Source organism: Stenella coeruleoalba (assembly GCF_951394435.1).
Source record: "Stenella coeruleoalba genome assembly, chromosome: 3".
In the NCBI taxonomy this organism is placed as follows: Eukaryota; Metazoa; Chordata; class Mammalia; order Artiodactyla; family Delphinidae; genus Stenella; species Stenella coeruleoalba.
The window spans coordinates 72,717,647-72,736,639 of NC_137148.1; the positions used below are offsets into that span (position 1 = coordinate 72,717,647).

The following is an 18,993-nucleotide window of genomic DNA, read 5'->3' on the forward strand; positions in this document are numbered from 1 at the left end:
TCACAATATCACAGGCAGTAACTCTGTTTATAGCACCAAGAGGGTGCTTGCTCCTTTCTTTAAAATGTAGCTACAATTTTTTAAAAAAACAAAAGGTAAATGCTCAGGATGCCACTGACTTCAGCTTTCTATATTAAAGATTGAATAAAATGGAAAAGACCCAACTACCAATATCTCAAGCCTGTTAACTTCAAATCGATGCATAAAATATGTAGGAACGAGGAAACAATATGTAACCTGCAGAGATACGTGTCCAAAATTCCCGAGGGAAAGAAAAATAGGCAAGCCTACAGCAATCTGTTTTACCCCATGTAACGTATTGTCAAGGCATGGCCTGATGCTTCTCTGTGTCCAGATTTTGTTATTATTGACAAATAATATAAAGGACCTCAGTCATCCTTTTGCCATGTGGTAGAATACATAGATTCATTATTTTTCACCGATAACACGTAAATAAATATTTTTAGATTGTTTTTATTGACTGTACAAACATTTCCTTATACAAACTTAGAATGCTTTCTTATAATTTTTAGATTATTTTTTCAGAGAATATGGGATTTCATTTCTTTGTCTTGTAAGTCCCACATTTTCATTTGTTTATAAGACTTTTTTTCTTTTGGCCACGCCGCACGGCTTGCGGGATCTTGGTTCCCCAACCAGGGATTGAACCCTGGTTTCACAGCAGTGAAATCTCTGAGTCCTAATCACTGGATTGCAAGGGAATTCCCCACATTTTCATTTGTTCTAAAGATTACAACCTAGGTTAGAATAATGTTGCAAAATACGCATTCTTTTATAAGGGTGGTAAAATTTAAAGTCAAGGTACAAACCCCTTTCTGCATTGAAAGATTTGCAGAAGTACATAAAGTACAAAGTTTGGTGTTTGGAGTTTAGTTCCTTAATTTTAGCAAAGCTTCATTTTAGACACAGCTATTGCTTCATATACTTAAATTAAAAGTATTTTTAAACCAACAAAATAGTAAAATGTATCATGCTTTCACATATACTCCCAAGGGCTTTAAACACACACACACACACACACACACACACACACACACACACACACGCACGGGGTTCAGCTTTTATTGCCTTTCCCATAACATGCCTTTCATCCTCTCCCACTATAGGTGGTTTTTGTTCCAACTTAATAGCCTATAAAAATTTGTGATTACATACCCTCATACCCCCTACTCACTTGGGATCTGAGTTAAGAGAGCGGCTGCCAAAGAGAGCACCCCAGTTTGTCTTCTAGAATTTCTGGGAAGGTGTAGTAAAGAAATGGCATAGATGGTACAGCTATACCCATTTCTTAGTTAAGAGTAAGCCCTTAAGGCATCAATGCTGTTCGTAGTGGGATCCTGGTTTTTCTTGCCCTTATTTTTCAAGGACCCAGATAATACAGATTTGGCGGGGGACTTCATATATTCACTCACCCACTCAACAAAGATTTATGAAGAACTTGGTCTTCACAGGGTGCTGTGCTGTGCTTATGGCAGTGATGCCCAGGGTGTGGGACAGAGTGTTGGGTTACCTAACCCAGAATGGAGTGGTGGGGTGGCCAAAGAAGCATCTCAGTGTCCTGGAGGAAGCTGATACTTACTTAAAGCCTTAGCCAGGCTAGAGGAGGAGGAGGGAGCAGAGAGAACAGCAAGTCCACAGGGCAAAGCTGAGAAAAAGTGCAGCACATTTGGAGGAATTGAAAGTTCCTGGTGGTTCATTTTGCCCGGAGTGTGGAGTCTGAGGCAGGGAATGGTGACAGACAGGACCAAACCGCGGAAGTCTTTATTAGCCAAGTTACAAATTGTATACTCTGAAGGTACTGGGAACCACTGAAGCATTAACACCTCACCACTACCTTCGCATTTTTGTGAAATGACTCAATAAAGAATAAACCGTATCAGTGAAGAAACTGATGCCCACGGTATTTGTATTCTCTACCAGTTCTGGGAAAGAAGTGGTTCTTAGCCATGTAAAATGTTCAACCACCAAGAGCCTGCTTGGCTTTATAGTGTGACATTATCTCTCGGAACACGACCTTGTGGCGGGCCACCTCAACTGGTAGGAATGTGCTACACAAAGGAATAAACCAACCAGGTTAAGGATGAGACTAACTTTGTGCAAATCCTTTTAGCATAAAAACAATATCACCTTATATTTATAAAGCAGATTTACAGTTTACAAATATACCTTGCATTTCTTTTATTTGAGCCTTATAATAATCCATGGAAGTAAAAGTTATTGATTCCCATTTTATAGATGAAGAAACTGAGGTTCATATAAAATATAACTCAATATAACAGTATTTAGCAAATAGCAAAGCAACATATACTAATTATACTAATTGGTATATAATTATACTTATTTACTAATACTACCTATTACACATTAAATTCTAAGATATATGACTTTAAATCCCATTCTCAACAAGAGAATGATTATAACCAGTCAAGAAAATTAAGTTTAGGGCTAGAATAAAATCCTTATTTCAAGTTTTTGTTAAATTATCAATCGTAAGAATTAAACACTCTACTTCCTAAAAGAGTGGAAGATAATACATAGTGTTCTTGGACTCCAAATATAAAACAATATAATACACACTTTGCTGATTGGTATACTTGTTTTGGTCTAAGGAAGAGAAATGCTCTGTTTAAAGTGTTCTTTTTTTTTTTTAACATCTTTATTGGGGTATAATTGCTTTACAATGGTGTGTTAGTTTCTGCTTTATAACAAAGTGAATCGGTTATACATATACATATGTCCCCATATCTCTTCCCTCTTGCGTCTCCCTCCCTCCCACCCTCCCTATCCCACCCCTCCAGGCGGTCACAAAGCACCGAGCTGATCTCCCTGTGCTATGCAGCTGCTTCCCACTATCTACCTACCTTACATTTGGTAGTGTATATATGTCCATGTAAAGTGTTCTTTTTTTAAAAAAAAAGAAAAGTTAATTGATTGACTTAAGGTCATGGTCATTAAAAGAGGCACTAACTAAAAAATTTTTCTTTTACTACCAGTATAACATATATATAAATTGTGTTCTGAAATATTGGCTATGGAATCAATACATGAAACGAAATCTTTTTTTCCTTTGACATTCATCACAAGAGATAATACATGCCCACATTTTAAACTTACCGACTATCACAAAGTTGAAAATTTCTGTTGTGAAAGAAGTTTGGGAGTGTGGACCTGCATCATAGGAAGCATTTTAGGCCACAGGACTTAATTAATTTATATGCCTCATATTTTTAACTCTAGTGTAAACTCTTTGAAACAGATACCACATCTTTTATATTATTTTACGAATCACAGAATTTTCCTATACTAGACCCTCAAAAACTTTTCAAAGAATAGTATACAACATTATTTTGAGTAAGAAAGATAAAATATTTGGAAGAGTATCCCCAAATTTAGGTAAGGCCAGTCACTGGACCCATCTTCCACTTCACTTATTTCCCCCTCAGGCAGCCATCTGAGATTTAGGAAGCAGAGGAGCTCCTGGTGGAGCTCCAAGCATTGAACCATGAGACTGGGCATGAAATACTCGAGAAAGCACTGAGCCTGTCTGTCCACTGCCTGTGTGGAACCTAAGTGCACTTCTTGGTGGACACTCAGCTATTATGTATTAATGAATGAATTGAAGATCGTTAGGAGAGAATTTAAATTGCAGACCATCCTTACGTAAAGAGGGCTGGTTAGAATCTGGATTTTTATTAGGATATACTCAATAGCTCTGTTGTTTCAAATAGGATTTCTTCCACAATGCAGGATCCTTCTTGAGCCCTATCTAGCCCTACTAAATTGCCATATAATTCACTGTCATTGACACTTGAGTGAAAGGGGGTGATGTTAATAAAAATGCTGAGACAGCAGGCTAAACCAGGAATCCCAAGCAAACCGGGACTATTCCAGGCAAACCGAGATCTGAGGTTTCTTCAGCTATCGCCCAATTGTAAATCCAACCTTCAGCTCTCTTTCCCCAAAAAATGCTTACATATAAAAATGTGTCCTTACATAATTAACAGCGTGGGGAAAATAAACCCTCTCTAGAAATTGTAGTTTTAAGAAAGGTCATAGACAAGATAGAGTGGTATTTCTGAGTGTTAAGATCTGGTATAAATTTGGGGTGCAGGGGGGTTGACTTCTCTGTATTTTCTTTTCTTTCTTCTTCCCCCTTCTGCAATAAATGTTAACAATTGAACTTGGGCTGCTTTAAATTTTTGCTCTTTAAAATTAAAATATCCATACATTTTTAGAGCTTTGTTAGTAAATTAATTATTCCGTAGAGCATTCCTAGAGCTATCTTAGTGTCCTTGTTTCACTGACTAGAAAATTGCAATAAAAAGATACTAAATGATTTCTCCCTATTAAGTAGCTCATTAATCATCAGAAAAGAGTATTTGAAAATAATAACAAATAATATTTTGATAATATGTAATCTGGTTCTTAATATCTAGAATTATTATTGATATCCGTTTACATGCTATATTATCTCAAATCTATAAAGGCAAAGATTCCCAGAAGTGTGGTAACTCAGAGTTTCTGTCTGCTGGTGAGATGTCTCAGAATTTGCCAGTTTTGCCAGTTATAAGAAACCTCTTTCTCCTCAGTGCATGATTTATAACCTGTGAGTTTCAGTACAGCAAATCATAGGATGTTGAGTTCCACATTTCTATAAAAGTCTCTATGGACTGTATCCTTATTTTGGAATTGACTCATCAAGAATGTTTCTAAAACAAGGCCATTTAGATCACCTTTGATATTTGATTAACCATGTTATAATGAAATGAATAATTTCTTAGAAGCTTACTAGATTTTTTTCCTTTCAAAAGTGATATAAAAGATGTAGAAGCCCAGTAGTTACATGTCATTGGCTGACTGTCCGCCTTCAGCAACCTGTGGGACAGGAATAAGTCAAAAGTACAAAAATTGGGCATTTCCCAAAGGGGCCTTGGTATCAGAGTTGACTTAATATTGGCAGGCAGGCACACCCATCGTAGAAAATGTGAAATATTCAATGTTCATTGAGTATCTTCAGATGGAATGCCTGAAGTTTGTAGTTTAAAGGAATTAAACTCTGTGCTATATAGTCTTTTGCTCTAAGAATAATAATGAATGAAGTAGATGAGGAGGAAGGAGGAAAACCCCCCATCCAGTGTCAGCATGTAGTTATCAAACTGGCTGATCTCATGTCGTGTGTCAGATCATTCCGTAGCCTAAGGGTACCTTTTTCTCGACAACTCTGTGTATTATGTATTTCAGTCTCTTCTCATTGCTCTCTGGATGGGGGTGACAGTAGACTGCAATATATAATGTATAGTGCTATCAAGGAAAAGCTACCCTTAGGTTAAGGAATGATCTGGTTGTGTTTTTCCCAAAGATATCAGTTACATCTGCAGTGAAGAAATGCCTCCTTTCGCTTCTTCTTAATGTCTGTTTGTGCTGATGTGGACCACCTCGCTCTCCTGGAACAGTTCTCTTGGGGTCCCTGATATAGTGAGCTGTGGCTGTTCTCTCATCTGACCTGCCTGACCAGTCGGTCGTTCCTTGTTTACTTCACTTGTTCCTCTTCCTGTTCGTGTTCTCCAGCTGTGCCGAATCCTGAGCACTCAGCATTTTCCTCTACATAGTGTCTTCCTTAAAAAAATTATATACCATATGGCTTCAGCTTTTACCACTGCACAGCTGTTTGCACACTTATGTCTCTAACCTTGCCTTCTCTCCTGATCTCCTGTCTAGTACTTACAATAATCTTATTTTCACTTCAGCATGGATGGTATGTAATTTAGTTTCCACAGCAAAATGATCGCTTCTCCTCTCTTATTTTTTTGTCACTGGGTCATTTAATTTTCCCTTTTCATCATCATCAACATTATTCTTTGGTCTCCTGTCAGTGCACAAACAAGATTAATCCATGGAGTTGTTAACAGATACCTGAATGCTAAATTTTTAAGGCCTTTAGAAAAAGCAATTTAAGGATGCTGACCAAAACTATGTTAAAAAGTCCTTATAGGGTTAAGAATGGTTTTTTCATTTTTAAATGCTGGAAAAAATAGAGAGGAGAATGATATTTTGTGACATGTGAAAATTGTATGAAATTCAAATTTCAGTGTAGTTTCGACAGAGACCATATGCCCTGCTAAGTCTAAAATATTTACTATGTGACTCCCTTCAAGAAAAACGTCTGCTGACCCTTAGTTTAAAAGATTAGTGTTCACTTTATTAAAACAACAAATTCAAAACTCTAGTTTGTTCTTCAGCTTTTAAAAAAAAACAGGTGGTTACACACTTATGAAACCACAGTCAAGATACAGGACATTTCCATCACCCCCAAAAGATTCCCCAGGCCCCCTTGCAGAACATCCCTCCCTTTGCTTCCATAGCCAGGCAAATACTGATCTGCTTTCTGTCACTGTATATTAATTTGTAGTTTCTAGAACTTTGTATAAATAGAATCATACAGTGGGTACTCCTTTATGTCTGGCTTTTTTTTTTTTTTTTTTTTTTTTTTTTTTGCCGTACGCGGGCCTCTCCCTGTTGTGGCCTCTTCCGTTGCAGAGTACAGGCTCCGGACGCGCAGGCCCAGCGGCCATGGCTTACGGGCCCAGCCGCTCCGCGGCATGTGGGATCTTCCCAGACCGGGGCACAAACCCGTGTCCCTTGCATCGGCAGGCGGACTCTCAACCACTGTGCCACCAGGGAAGCCCTATGTTTGGCTTTTTTTTACCCAGCATACTGACTTTGAGATTCATTCATATTGTTATGTGTATCAGTAGTTTGTCCTTTTTATTATTATGGGTTTTTTTTTTTCAGCTTTATTGAGGTATAATTGACAAATGAAATTGTAAGATATTTAAAGTGTACATCTTGGTGATTTGCTATAAATGTACAAATTGGCAGTGGGCCGATTTGACCCATCACCATAGTTGGTTGGACATGCTGCAGACTTTTTACTGTTAGACAAAACAAATAGTAAACTTTTGAATAATCTCTTCTGCATAGGAAAACCACCCCAGAGGACCAGGAAACGGCTCACTTTATTTTATTATTGTCGTTGTTATTATTATTATTAATATTATTCTGCAGACTCTAGGTATTTCCAGTGCCTGTGGCAGAGATTTCTCAGAGTAAACCAAAAATGGTTCAAATTATTTTTTAAGTACTTATAAATATAACAATATTTAAATAAATAGTCATGGTACAATTTAGCATTTTTGTCATTTAAGTTAAAAACATTTTTCACATTCAAAGCTTAATCCAACTTGAATCCCTTCTCCACTTTTTATTAAAACCTTTAAAAAAAATTATCCTCAGATTCCAAACCTCTTCTCCATTATTTAGTTCCATCCCAGTACTGTCATGACCACTTCCAGCCTTCTCTGCCCCTCAATCCTACCACCAACTCAATTTGTACTTCTGAAAATTTTCTTATCTAGGAACTCTCAAAGCAGGGTGTTGGTGGGATCAGGGGTTTGTGTTGTTGTAACTTAAAAAAAAAAAAAACCTTAATTTTCAGTTCCTTCTATCTTGTCAAAAATAGTCTGGCTCCTGATAAGTAGTATCATGATTGATTAGCACTCCATGCTTTGAAACTTAACAGAAGCATAAAGAACATTGAGAGTCTCTGTGATGAAGTCCTGTAGAACAAGTTTCAAGAAGAAAAGCTGAAGGAAAAGGGACCATACCATCTGGAGATGAAATTGCTTAGGCATAACCTAATAATTGTCTTTTGATTCATGAGTATTAATCTCAAAAAAGACTGACCAAATGTTTCTCCTGTCCATAAGTGACACACACAGAAATATGTTCTTAAATTGCAGATAGAAACTTCAGTTGTATAAAAGAAAAAATATCTTGTCTATGCTCTGGATATTGATGATAAAAAGAACACATAGAATTGTTGCTCCTAGGACTTAACAATATTTAGAATAGACGTCTTTCGAAGCCCCAACCTTGAAAGTGAAGCCCTGCTACCCAGATATTTCAGTCACAGACATGTCTGAAGCCAGCAGACTAAGTTAACTGAACTTCTGTTGACTCTCCTTGTTCTGAATAAATCGTGTCCCTTAAGTTAATAAGAAATTTTAGAAGAACTTGACATAACCCATGGTGAACACTAGGTAATTACTGATCCCATCCAAGTATTTTTAAGAGCAGTTGGGTGATAATTGTTCCCAGAGAGTTCTAAATGTTACAATTGCACTGATAACCAATGGCCATCAAGATGACTCACTTGTTTCCTTTCTCTGTATATTTAATGCACATGTTAGATTGAAGATTCTTACTGTAAATAAGAACATTAACAAAAGCAACTTAAACTGTGAAAAATAAGAGCAGTTCAAAAAATATGAAGCGATGAGAAATGAAATTCCTCCTTTTCTCACACCTAAAAAAATGTACAAATGCATATACTGCATTTGTCTTTTCAATTCTGTCATTGGCATGACATCCAGTCTTTGCTGCTTAGTCACTGGTGATGCAAAACAGCAGTAGGTCAGCAGCCCAAGAGCTGTGTGAAGCCAAAAACAAGAAATCACAGAGACTTCACAGGGGTGTCTACCAAGGGAGAACAAAAGCAGAAGCTGTGAAGCCCTGTAAGGAGAAGTAGTCACAAGAAAAAGCAGCAGCATTATGCAAACCCAGTCCCAGCAGAGAAGGCAGAGACAGCCAGGAAGTCACCTGGGGATTCAGCACCAAACAAGCCTACCACCAGAGGGTCACAGACCCAGAAGAGCAGAGACCCAGCCAAGAGTGGATGCTTCACTCTCCCATAAGAGAGTCTTGGCACATGTAATGTATAAAACACAAAGACTGAGCCAAAACAAAATTTTATTGAGCAACTACCAAATTACCTAACTATAGTGAGAAAATTAGAGGACTAAAACGAACACTTGCCTGTCCCCACTCCATCGTACTCTCTCCCACTGATGAAACTTAAACACCAGAATTTCTTATTTAACAGATATTTCTTAAGCTCCTCCTGTGTGCCAGGGACCATGCTATAAACTAAAAAATACAACTGTGAGCTAACTGGACATAATCTCTTGCTTTCTAGGAGGTTACAATTTAATGAAAGATATTCTTTTTGTAATCCCAAATTTGTAATTTTTGAGTTGAAAAAAAAAAAGCCTAATTTTAATGAAGATTTCATTCCTCTAAGTCCTTTCTCCTACATTGTTTTGTGCTCTTTCTTAGGCTATCCAAAAGATAGGTGGTTTTGATTAGGCCATTTGTAGGATTACACTGCCTATTTCTTAACTATTTTTCATAACAGAATTAACATATACCTGGAGATTTTGAAATTATACATTTTCCCTGGGTCTCCAAAAACAATATTCCTATTATTTTAATATCTTTGTGCTACAAAGTTTTAAAAACATAGAAAAGAAAAGCAGCATTAATAAATGGTCCCTGTGTCCATGTTCCCTTTATTACTAATATACTGACAAATTTGCTTAGACTTTTTTTTAATCATTATTATTTTTGGGAAAATGATAAATATTTATTATAAAGAATTGAAACAAATAATAAAAAGATTAAAAACTTTTAAAGTCACTTCAAACTTCATCCATAAGTAATCCTCATAACTATTAGGTGACTATAATGATGGCCAGGAATTTTCCAAATTTGTTAGTACAAACCACAGATCCAAACAGCTTAGAGAATCCCAAGCAAAGAAAAATATGCCTAGGCATATCATAGTCAAACTCTTGAAAATCTGAGTAGGAAATCATGAGGGCAGCTTGGGGATGTGAAGGGAACATTGTATTCAAGAAAATAATGATAAAAATTAATACCATTCTCATCAGAAACTCTGGAAACCAGAAGACAATGGAATGACGTCTTTAAAGTCCTATAACAAATGAGAAAACAAAACCTGTTAACCTAGAAATCTATGTCCGGTGAAAATATCCCTCTAACAGGAAGGTGCAGTAAAGACATTTTCAGGCAAAAGCTGAAAGAATTATTTTCAAAACATCTGAGCTTTAAGAAATCCTAAAGAGAACTTATGCAGGTTGAAGGGAAAGGGAAATGATATAAGAGAAATCCAATTATATGGAAATTAGTGGAGAACACCAGAAAGAGTAGGTCATTAAATATACAAGATCATTTAACAAATCATTCCTACTTTATACATATGTATGTCATTTTGTCTCAAAGACTATTGACTATTTTAAAGTAAAAATAACAACATTAAGTGAACATCATTTCAGGCATCTTTCTAGACATACTAAATATGATTGGATGCCTAATTATAAATAAAATTTAAATAATGTGACCATATTATAGTTGCTATAATATATTGGGTGGGCCAAAAAGTGCCTTTGGTTTTTTTAAGTAAAAATAGAAGACACATTTTTCATTTTCACCAAGAACTTTATTGAACAATGTATGCACTCTTTTGTTCTACTACCTTCTGCCATTTTTCAGGCAACTTCATAATTCCATCCTCCCAAAACTTTTTATCTTTTTGAGCAAAGAACTGTTCCAGGTGCCTTTTACAGTCTTCCAGGGAATGGAAATTTTTTCCTTTAAGAGAATTTTGTAAAGACCGAAATAAATGGAAATCCGAAGGTGCAATGTCTGGTGAATACGGCAAATGAATCAGAACTTCCCAGCCAAGCTGTAACAGTTTTTGCCTGGTCATCAAAGAAACATGCGGTCTTGCGTTATCCTGTTGGAAGATTATGCGTTTTCTGTTAACTAATTCTGGACGCTTTTCGTCAGGTGCCGCTTTCAGTTGGTCTAATTGGGAGTGGTACTTTTTGGAATTAATCATTTGGTCTTCCCGGAAGGAGCTCATAATAGAGAACTCCCTTCCAATCCCACCATATACACAACATCACCTTCTTTGGATGAAGAACAGCCTTTGGTGTGGTTGGTGGTGGTTCACTTCCCTTGCCCCACAGTCTCTTCCGTTCCACATTGCCGTACAGTATCCACTTTTCATCGCCCATCACAATTTGTTTTAAAAACGGAATGTTTTCATTACGTTTCAGTACAGAATCACATGTGGAAATATGGTCAAGAAGGTTTTTTTCGTTTAACTTGTGTGGAATCCAAACATCAAAGAGATTCACATAACCAAGCTGGTGCAAATGGTTTTCAGCGCTTTTTATCGGTTATATTTTAATATCTAGACTGATTCAATTCTTTGTGTTTTAATGGCTAGTGAGACACTATCACCAGCATATTTTTATCACATATAATAACTCTTTGCCAGAATCTAAAATAAATACTAGAAATAGAGGCCATGTGGAGTCAATATGTCAGGTTGCTGAACACATCAGGTCAGGATTGCTGAGAGCTCTTGCTGTGTGGGTGTGTCCATGCTCACTGTTCTGTCACACTAGCTCCAACTGGCTGTGCATGCAGGCCAGCATTCAGAATGCAGACAAAATAATGAACTAATATTTCACTTTATTTAGAGACATAAAAGTAAAGGAATGAGCCTGGGCAGCTGTTAAATGGGTTCATTTAGTGCATTTGATAGTTTAACCACTTTTCTGTAACCTGAAGAAATTATGGGATGGGAGAGGCAGAGACAAAAAAGACTGCTGCCTAAGACTGTGCCTTTAGTTACAGTTTGATACCTGGTTTAACCCTCCTCTGAGATCTTTTTACAAGTCCTGAGAAGCTTAACTATTCTTACTTAAGGGCTGTATCTTAGTCCTCAGAGGGGATAGTCAGATCAGTATGAAGCCCTGAGACTTCACTTCCTTCAGAGATAGGCAGCTTAATCAGCTTCCCATTTTACCCACTTCTCCTCTGCCATCACTTCTCGGGTAAATTTGGCAAATGGCAATGTTGATTCTTTCGCACCTCATATGGAACCAACATAAATTTTTGAGATAGGCAGCCAAAATCTTCTGTACTTATTGGCTCCTTCAGATGTTAAGAGTATTTATTAACTCCTTTAGATCATTTTGGTCTCGTTTGTGTCTCTGCTAATAGGTTTAAATTCCTGAATCAAAAGGAATCCAAGGTTGGCCAATCCAGATACAATCTAACTAAAGACTTTTGAAAGCATTTTTCATCATTGTAAGTAGGAGACCCAACAAAATAATCAAAACAGCAATGCACAGAAAGAACTTCCTTCTCTGTAATCTTTCACTAAATAAGGAAAAGGAAGGACAGATGAATTATATACGTCCTGCTTCTGGAACAGTTAACCTATTATTTTGTAGGATATTGTCGTTGTGAGCAACTTGGGAGTAGCAGGCAATGTTCTATCCTTGCATCTCATTATCTGGCAGTGCACATAGGGGTGGTCTGCAGATTGGATTGAATAATTGAGATTCTAGATTCTCTCTTAAAATTCTTTCACGGAACATCATACAAAGGAGAGCCTGAGATTTAATATACAGCGTTTGGAGTAGGGACTTGTTTTTACTGTGAGGTCAGAAACCTCCACAGCTGAGTACTTTGGATAATGAAGGTCCTTTTTCTATATTCGCCCAGCCTGGGCTGGGCACAGGCAAATGTCATACAATCTGCGTTTAAACATTCTTTTCTTTCCATTTTAACAGTGTTTATGTTTCCTGGCACACATCTAAAAGATTCAGAATATTTACTATATATGTAAATATGCTTTTAAGGAAAAAAAAAACATGCAGTTTTCACATGCAAGTTGTTTTCAGCAGACAGTTCCTTCTCTGAAACACAAAAGACTAGATATAAAAACAAACAAGAGAGAAGTGCTGTTTTAACAAATGGATCCTTGGAGATGGATTTTTAGGACTTTTTTTTTTTCCTGATCCAGCTTTTACCCTATCACTTAGTAACGCTAAGAGAAATCCTGAAATAAATCGGTGACATTCTCACAGTTTTTAAGGCTGACAGTTTAATTTTTTTCCTGTTTTGTCTGTAGCCAATATAATTAGGTCATACCCATGTGAAAAATTACTTGTACAAGAAAAATTTTGGATGTGTATGTTTTCAGGAAGATTTGTTTCTGCTAATGTACATGACATCATTTGCATGTGAAAGTAATTCACTTACCCTACATAATTTAGAATATTAATGTTGTTTCCAAAAAACCAAAACGAGCCCAATTCAAAAGGAAATGAATGTTTCTGTTACTAATTTTATATCATGGTTACATTTTAAATGTAAATGGTTACATTTTAAAATATTTTTAGCAGGTAAACCACTGATTTTAAAACATATTTGTTAATTACATAGACTGGAAGCCAACTCAGGAAGGGGTCATTCCAGTAGAAAGAGGAGAAAGGCCTAATTTATAACAGTATTCCAGAAATGGCAACAGAGATCAAATGCTAGCATTCCTACCTTGCAGACTGTCCTCTAATTTCATTTTACATTAAAAGTTAGTTGTAATTCTTGTGCCTTGAGGATTTTCTAATAGACTTTTTACTATTTATACCAGCAGATACAAGTTTTAAGCCCACAATATTGTTTGCTTTACTGCTTCTACACTGCCAGAAATATTAGGAGATACGGGAGAATGCAAACTTAAAAAAAAATGACCATACTTATTTGTGTTTTATGAAGATCTTGACATTAACTCCTTTTTTTTCTTTAACAAGCTGAGTGTCTTGCTTTCATTTTTGTGGATTAATTTAAAAATTTTAGTAATTAAGGAGATTCTTATTTGCTTCCAAAACTTAAACACCAGGATTAACAGACACAAAAGTCACAATTTAACATATTTTATTGGCTGAGTGTAAAGGTCAAAATTACCAAGCTTTGTAGAAGCACCATTAGAAGTATACAGTAGATCCCTTGTAGAAATCATGAAGGAAAGCCAGTGTAGGCAGTGTCTGGAACACAACTATAAAATGTGAGTTGCTCTCTGTGACGGAAGCAGAGCAATTGTCAAGAGTTTGACTAGATTGCAAAAGAATTTAAAGGGCCTGCAGATGTTTAAGAATGCACAAGATAGCTTTGTCATTCTCATGTAACGTTTACTGAGAAGCAAGGCATGCTAAATATTAAGCAATCCATATTGAGTCCCTACCCAGCGATTTTATTTCCAACTGAGATAAGTAGGTGAGATATTTAAACAGAATTAGAAGGCTTAATTAGTGCTGCCCTTCCCTGAGTCGCCAAGGTGGCTGGAGCATTACTCCCCATTTTGCTAAGGAAAAAAAATGAGATTAAGTGAGATAGGTGGGAAAAGATAGTAATTTTTCAGAAGGCAAGAGGTTTGCCCTCTAAAACAAAATGTACACAGCTAATCAGATATACTTCTGCAATTCTGTTTTCATGTATTCGTAGAGCTGGATTCAGTTACTGATGTTCTAACCAAGAAAAAAAAAAAAGACTTCTAAGTGAGAGAGCAGTTTTCTCAAATGACACTGAAGAACTTTTGTGACATTCAGAAATTTACAGGGGCCTGTTGGTAGACTTCGAACATGTTCTGTCATTCCCAGCTTTGGGTAGCATTTGGAGAACACTTGTAGAAAATCAGCTATGCTTACAATCATGTTTATTCTTTAGCTATGGTAGCAGGACTTCCTTTAATATGCTAGTGTTCTCTTCTTTTGCAGGGACTGTACGTTTTTGTGGTTTATTTCATTCTGCACAACCAGACGTGTTGCCCTATGAAGGCCAGTTACACAGTGGAAATGAATGGGCACCCGGGACCCAGCACAGCCTTCTTCACACCCGGGAGTGGAATGCCTCCTGTTGGAGGGGAGATCAGCAAGTCTACCCAGAATCTGATCAGCGCTATGGAGGAGGTGCCTGCCCTTGCCCTTTCTCCTTCTCTGTTTCTCTCTCTCACTCTTTGATATACAACCTTTCCATTTTATGGAGTACAAGTTAAATGGTGCCATGTAACTTTTAAATCCTTTTCCTACTGACATTCTCTGATCTCTGGTATTTGCTGTGCTCACCATGGTATCATGTCTGTTATCTAATTCTTTTTCCTCCTTGCTTTGTGAGCTCTATTAACCAGCAGTTTGTACTGGGAAATCAGAGCTCTTTCTTCAAAAGCTTCCTAATTGGTTACGGCAGTGACTGAATCTGCTTCAGAAATGGTTTTTCAAATACTGTTTCTTCCTGAAAATATTTTCACAGCTCTCTTCCTTTACTCATGCCAATCCACTACTTCAATCCCAACAAAAAAATAAACCTCCCAATGTTCTCCCTCCACGTCATTTTGGCTTCTTGTGTCTAAATCACATTGCCACCAACCTCTCAGTAGTGCCACCGATAGCATTGGTACCACTGCTTGTATTTTGAAACATACCTGAAGACATTTGTCCAGGAAGAGATGGTAAACAGGTCCCTGACAATTTCTGCAGTGCCTGAGTTGTGCTTGCCTACCATTCCTTACACAGCCCATGTTAGTGTCTCTGTATGAAGGAGCCAAGGCGAACAGTATTTGTGTTTGCATCCTGAAAAATGGCAGGAAATCAAAGTGCATATGTCTGAAAAGAAAACAGTTTATACATAGTTAAGTAGGTAAATAGATAATCTACCTGCTCAGTGATATTTTTTTTGTCTTCCGTGTTAATTTAGAAAGTAACTTTATTCATGTCAGGCGAAAATTAAGGTAAGTGATCACAAATAAAATACCATATTTAAAAATCTTGATATGTGTTTAGTACCCTAAAGGGTTCAGCAATCTAGCACCATTTCTATATCCCATAAGCTCTTAAAACTGAATTATTTTCACATCCCAGGTGATAACAATAGAAACAGATATTTTTAACATCAGCAGTGTGGGAGTAAATCTTTAAAATAATGGTTTTTGTCTCTTTACTTGGCTACCCAGTTTAGCATTTGTCTAGATCGAGACTATACATTAGCCATTAGCCATGTATGTCTGTTTAAATTTAAACTAGCCACAATTAAATAACAATAAAAATTCACTTCATCAGGGCTTCCCTGGTGGCGCAGTGGTTGAGAGTCCGCCTGCCGATGCAGGGGACACGGGTTCGTGCCCCGGTCCGGGAAGATCCCACATGCCGCGGAGCGGCTGGGCCCGTGAGCCACATGGCTGCTGAGCCTGCGCGTCCGGAGCCTGTGCTCCGCAGCGGGAGAGGCCACAGCAGTGAGAGGCCCATGTACCGCAAAAAAAAAAAAAATTCACTTCATCAGTCACCCTGGCCACATTCTAGTGTTCCATAGCCACATATATCTGGTAGCTACCATAATGGAGAACAAATGTCTAAAACATTTGTGGCATCACAGTGCTATACTGAACTGTATTGAACCATCACTGTGTTGAACAGTGGTAGTCCAGATGTTCCACTTCTTCGTAAAATCCTTTAATGTTTCATGTTCTCTCAGATTTATTTCTCCAGCACTCAAATCATTTTTCTCAGTGCGAGGCATCCCCGCAGTGTCTCAGAGAACCTTATATTGGGAGGCAGCAGCTGTGACAGTTCAGTTCCTGGCCTGAGCCACTACTTAAATGTTCACTGGGGGTGGAGCGCAGTGGCATACCCTAAAGTGTGCTCTGCATTCCTCAGCGGCTTAGAATTGGCCTTGATCCAGCTGTCAATGAGGCACTGGCAGAGACATTCCAGAAAGCCACGCAGAGAAGGGAAAGCATTAGGAAAGGAAAGATTAAGGGGTGTTTACCAGTAACCACAAGGGAAGCAAATACATTTACTCATTTCAAGATAGAATTATCTTTTTAATCATTTAATTTTTAAAAAGGAGGACTTTAGCATTCTATCAAAGAGCTTTTCTTTTCAATTCAGTATATCCTCATAGATAGCTACTATACTAAAATTATATGTTGTATCTTAAAGATTTAGGAGGGTTCTCCAGTTCTTATATTTTTAACAGCTTTGTTTGCACATATTCTATGAAAAAATTTAACGTACTGATTGGGTTAAAAAATAATTCTCTTCTTCCACGCATGACAGCTTAGAAATCTACAAGTAATCCTCGTAGAGAAATTGTTTAGCATCACCAGATTAGACTGTCTCATGGAGAGACATACTTTTCTAAGGAACAAAGGTAAAATGAAAGGTCAATTCTAAACAGTTCAGCGGCCCTTTCACTTAGTCTTTGTAATGAGATGCAGAGATAAATAACTCATACAGATTTCAGGGTAAGTATGTATGTATTCATATTATGGTTTCCTTTTCTCCCAACCCCCACCCAAAAAGGTGCCACCTGACTGGGAGAGAGCATCCTTCCGACAAGCCAGCCAGGCCAGCCCTGACTTAAAGCCAAGCCCACAGAATGGCGCCACGTTCCCTTCCTCTGGAGGATATGGCCAGGGGTCACTAATAGCCGATGAGGAGTCGCAGGAGTTTGATGACTTGATATTTGCATTAAAAACTGGTATGTGAACCCACAGACCCCCTTGGAAGTAGGCGCTCTCGCTATGCTACAATTTGTATCTTCTTCCCATGAAGTTGCAAAAGTACAATCAGTCACCCGTACCACATCCCAATTCTCATGACCCATTCCTAATCCCAGCCGAATTCTAGGATATTTTGTTCTTGGCACCAAATATGAGACAACCTAAAAATAATTGACAATTTGCTTTTAAGAAAAAGGAATACTCTAACCAGATGTAACTCTCTCTGCACTGGAATCTTGCTAGAACACCAAGATACTGCTGAGTCATAAGAATCTGGTAGTGATCTCCCTGAGAGAGTGTTGCCTCTGACCTACCAAAGAGAATTTCTTATGGAGTATCTTTGGAGCAGAAACTTTCAAAGGCAACATAATGGGCCTCATATAGTTCTACAGTTTTCAAAGTGCCATCATATATATAGTATTTCATTGGCTCTTCCTATACGTTCAACTCCACTCAACCTGTGACCCCAATGGAGAGTTGTTTTCAAATCAAATATGCAACTTTTTTCTTTTCTTTTTTCCCTCAGAAAAATGTTGAACTGTCACTGTTAGAAAAAGTTCAGTGAACTTTTTCATTTCTAGATGTACAAACATGCAAGAAGATGTGTCTGTGCTCAGATGAACCTATTGAAATAGTTATTCAAAAGTGCATGCTACTATATATATATTCCCATGTCAGATCAGTGCTTGGCAGTTGGTAAACCTTTTGTAGATGTTGTTGGAGAATGAATGAATGAATTCATTTCATGAATGAGTGAAAGAAAAATGAAACTTAGAGTTTGCTTGGAGGAGTAGACATTAGATAAACATGACATAAAGAAGAGTAAAATAAGTAGTGGAAAGAGTTATTAATTATTGAGAATTCAAGGAAATGTTTTTAAAAACCTGCTCAGCTGATTCTTGAAGATATATAGAGCTTAAGTAAGTAAAGAGTGGAAGAAAAGCATTGCAGACTGAGGGAATAGAATTAGCCAAAGCCCAGGGCTGCAGGTGCATGACCTGCTTGGGGAGAAGAAGCATGCAGTGTGGCTGGGAGGGAGGGTGAGTAAAGCCAGGCAGCAGGAGAAAAGCCCAGAAAGTAGTTTACCTACATTGTTAATAAGTTACTGTAGTTCCTCCACTGGGTTTCAGCAAGCACCCTCCTTGGGATATTCCTAGACATCCTTGGTGAAAGGATCCCCTGACCAAGTATATTTGGGAAACTGCAGAGATTCACAACTCACTTGAGCATTTTAGCAGCTCTAAAAAGTCCTAGAGTAAAGAAAACCACTTCACTTAATTTAACTTGGGGCTTCCAGAATACATTTAGTGATAGATTCATTTGGGGGAGCAGAAGACTTCCTGATACCCTGCATAATATTAAAATGCTCTTCAGATGCCATGCTAAGGGATGGGATTTTTATAGAACTCAGTGAGCCATCGAGGTTTTTGAGGAGAGGCACAACATGTTCCCACTGGTTTTGAGGCAAAATAACTCTTAGGGAAGTCTGAAGAATAAATTTAGAAGCAAAATCAGAAAGGCTGAGAGGTGTTTACCATGGTCCCAGGGAATAAGGTTTAGACCTCAAATCTGGTGAGTGGAAAGAAAAAGGACAAGAAGAATGCTGAGGAAACACTGAGAGGACAGTCACCAAAGGCTCCTGCTTCTCACCTAGGTGACTGAGGGATCATACATAGAGCATTTGCTTGTTTATTTGTTTT

At 37.6% G+C, this 18,993-nt stretch overlaps 1 protein-coding gene across 8 annotated transcripts in view; it reads left to right on the plus strand.

The window, feature by feature from the left end:
- The window catches only part of ADGRV1 (adhesion G protein-coupled receptor V1), a 565,462-nt gene that overhangs the window by 538,193 nt on the left and 8,276 nt on the right, over positions 1 to 18,993 (plus strand). For all 8 annotated transcript variants that reach the window (XM_079918356.1, XM_079918366.1, XM_079918364.1 and 5 more), the window contains 2 exons: positions 14,514 to 14,705; positions 17,094 to 17,271. In XM_079918356.1, coding sequence (XP_079774482.1) covers positions 14,514 to 14,705; positions 17,094 to 17,271 — 370 coding nt within the window. The remainder of the gene's footprint in view (positions 1 to 14,513; positions 14,706 to 17,093; positions 17,272 to 18,993) is intronic.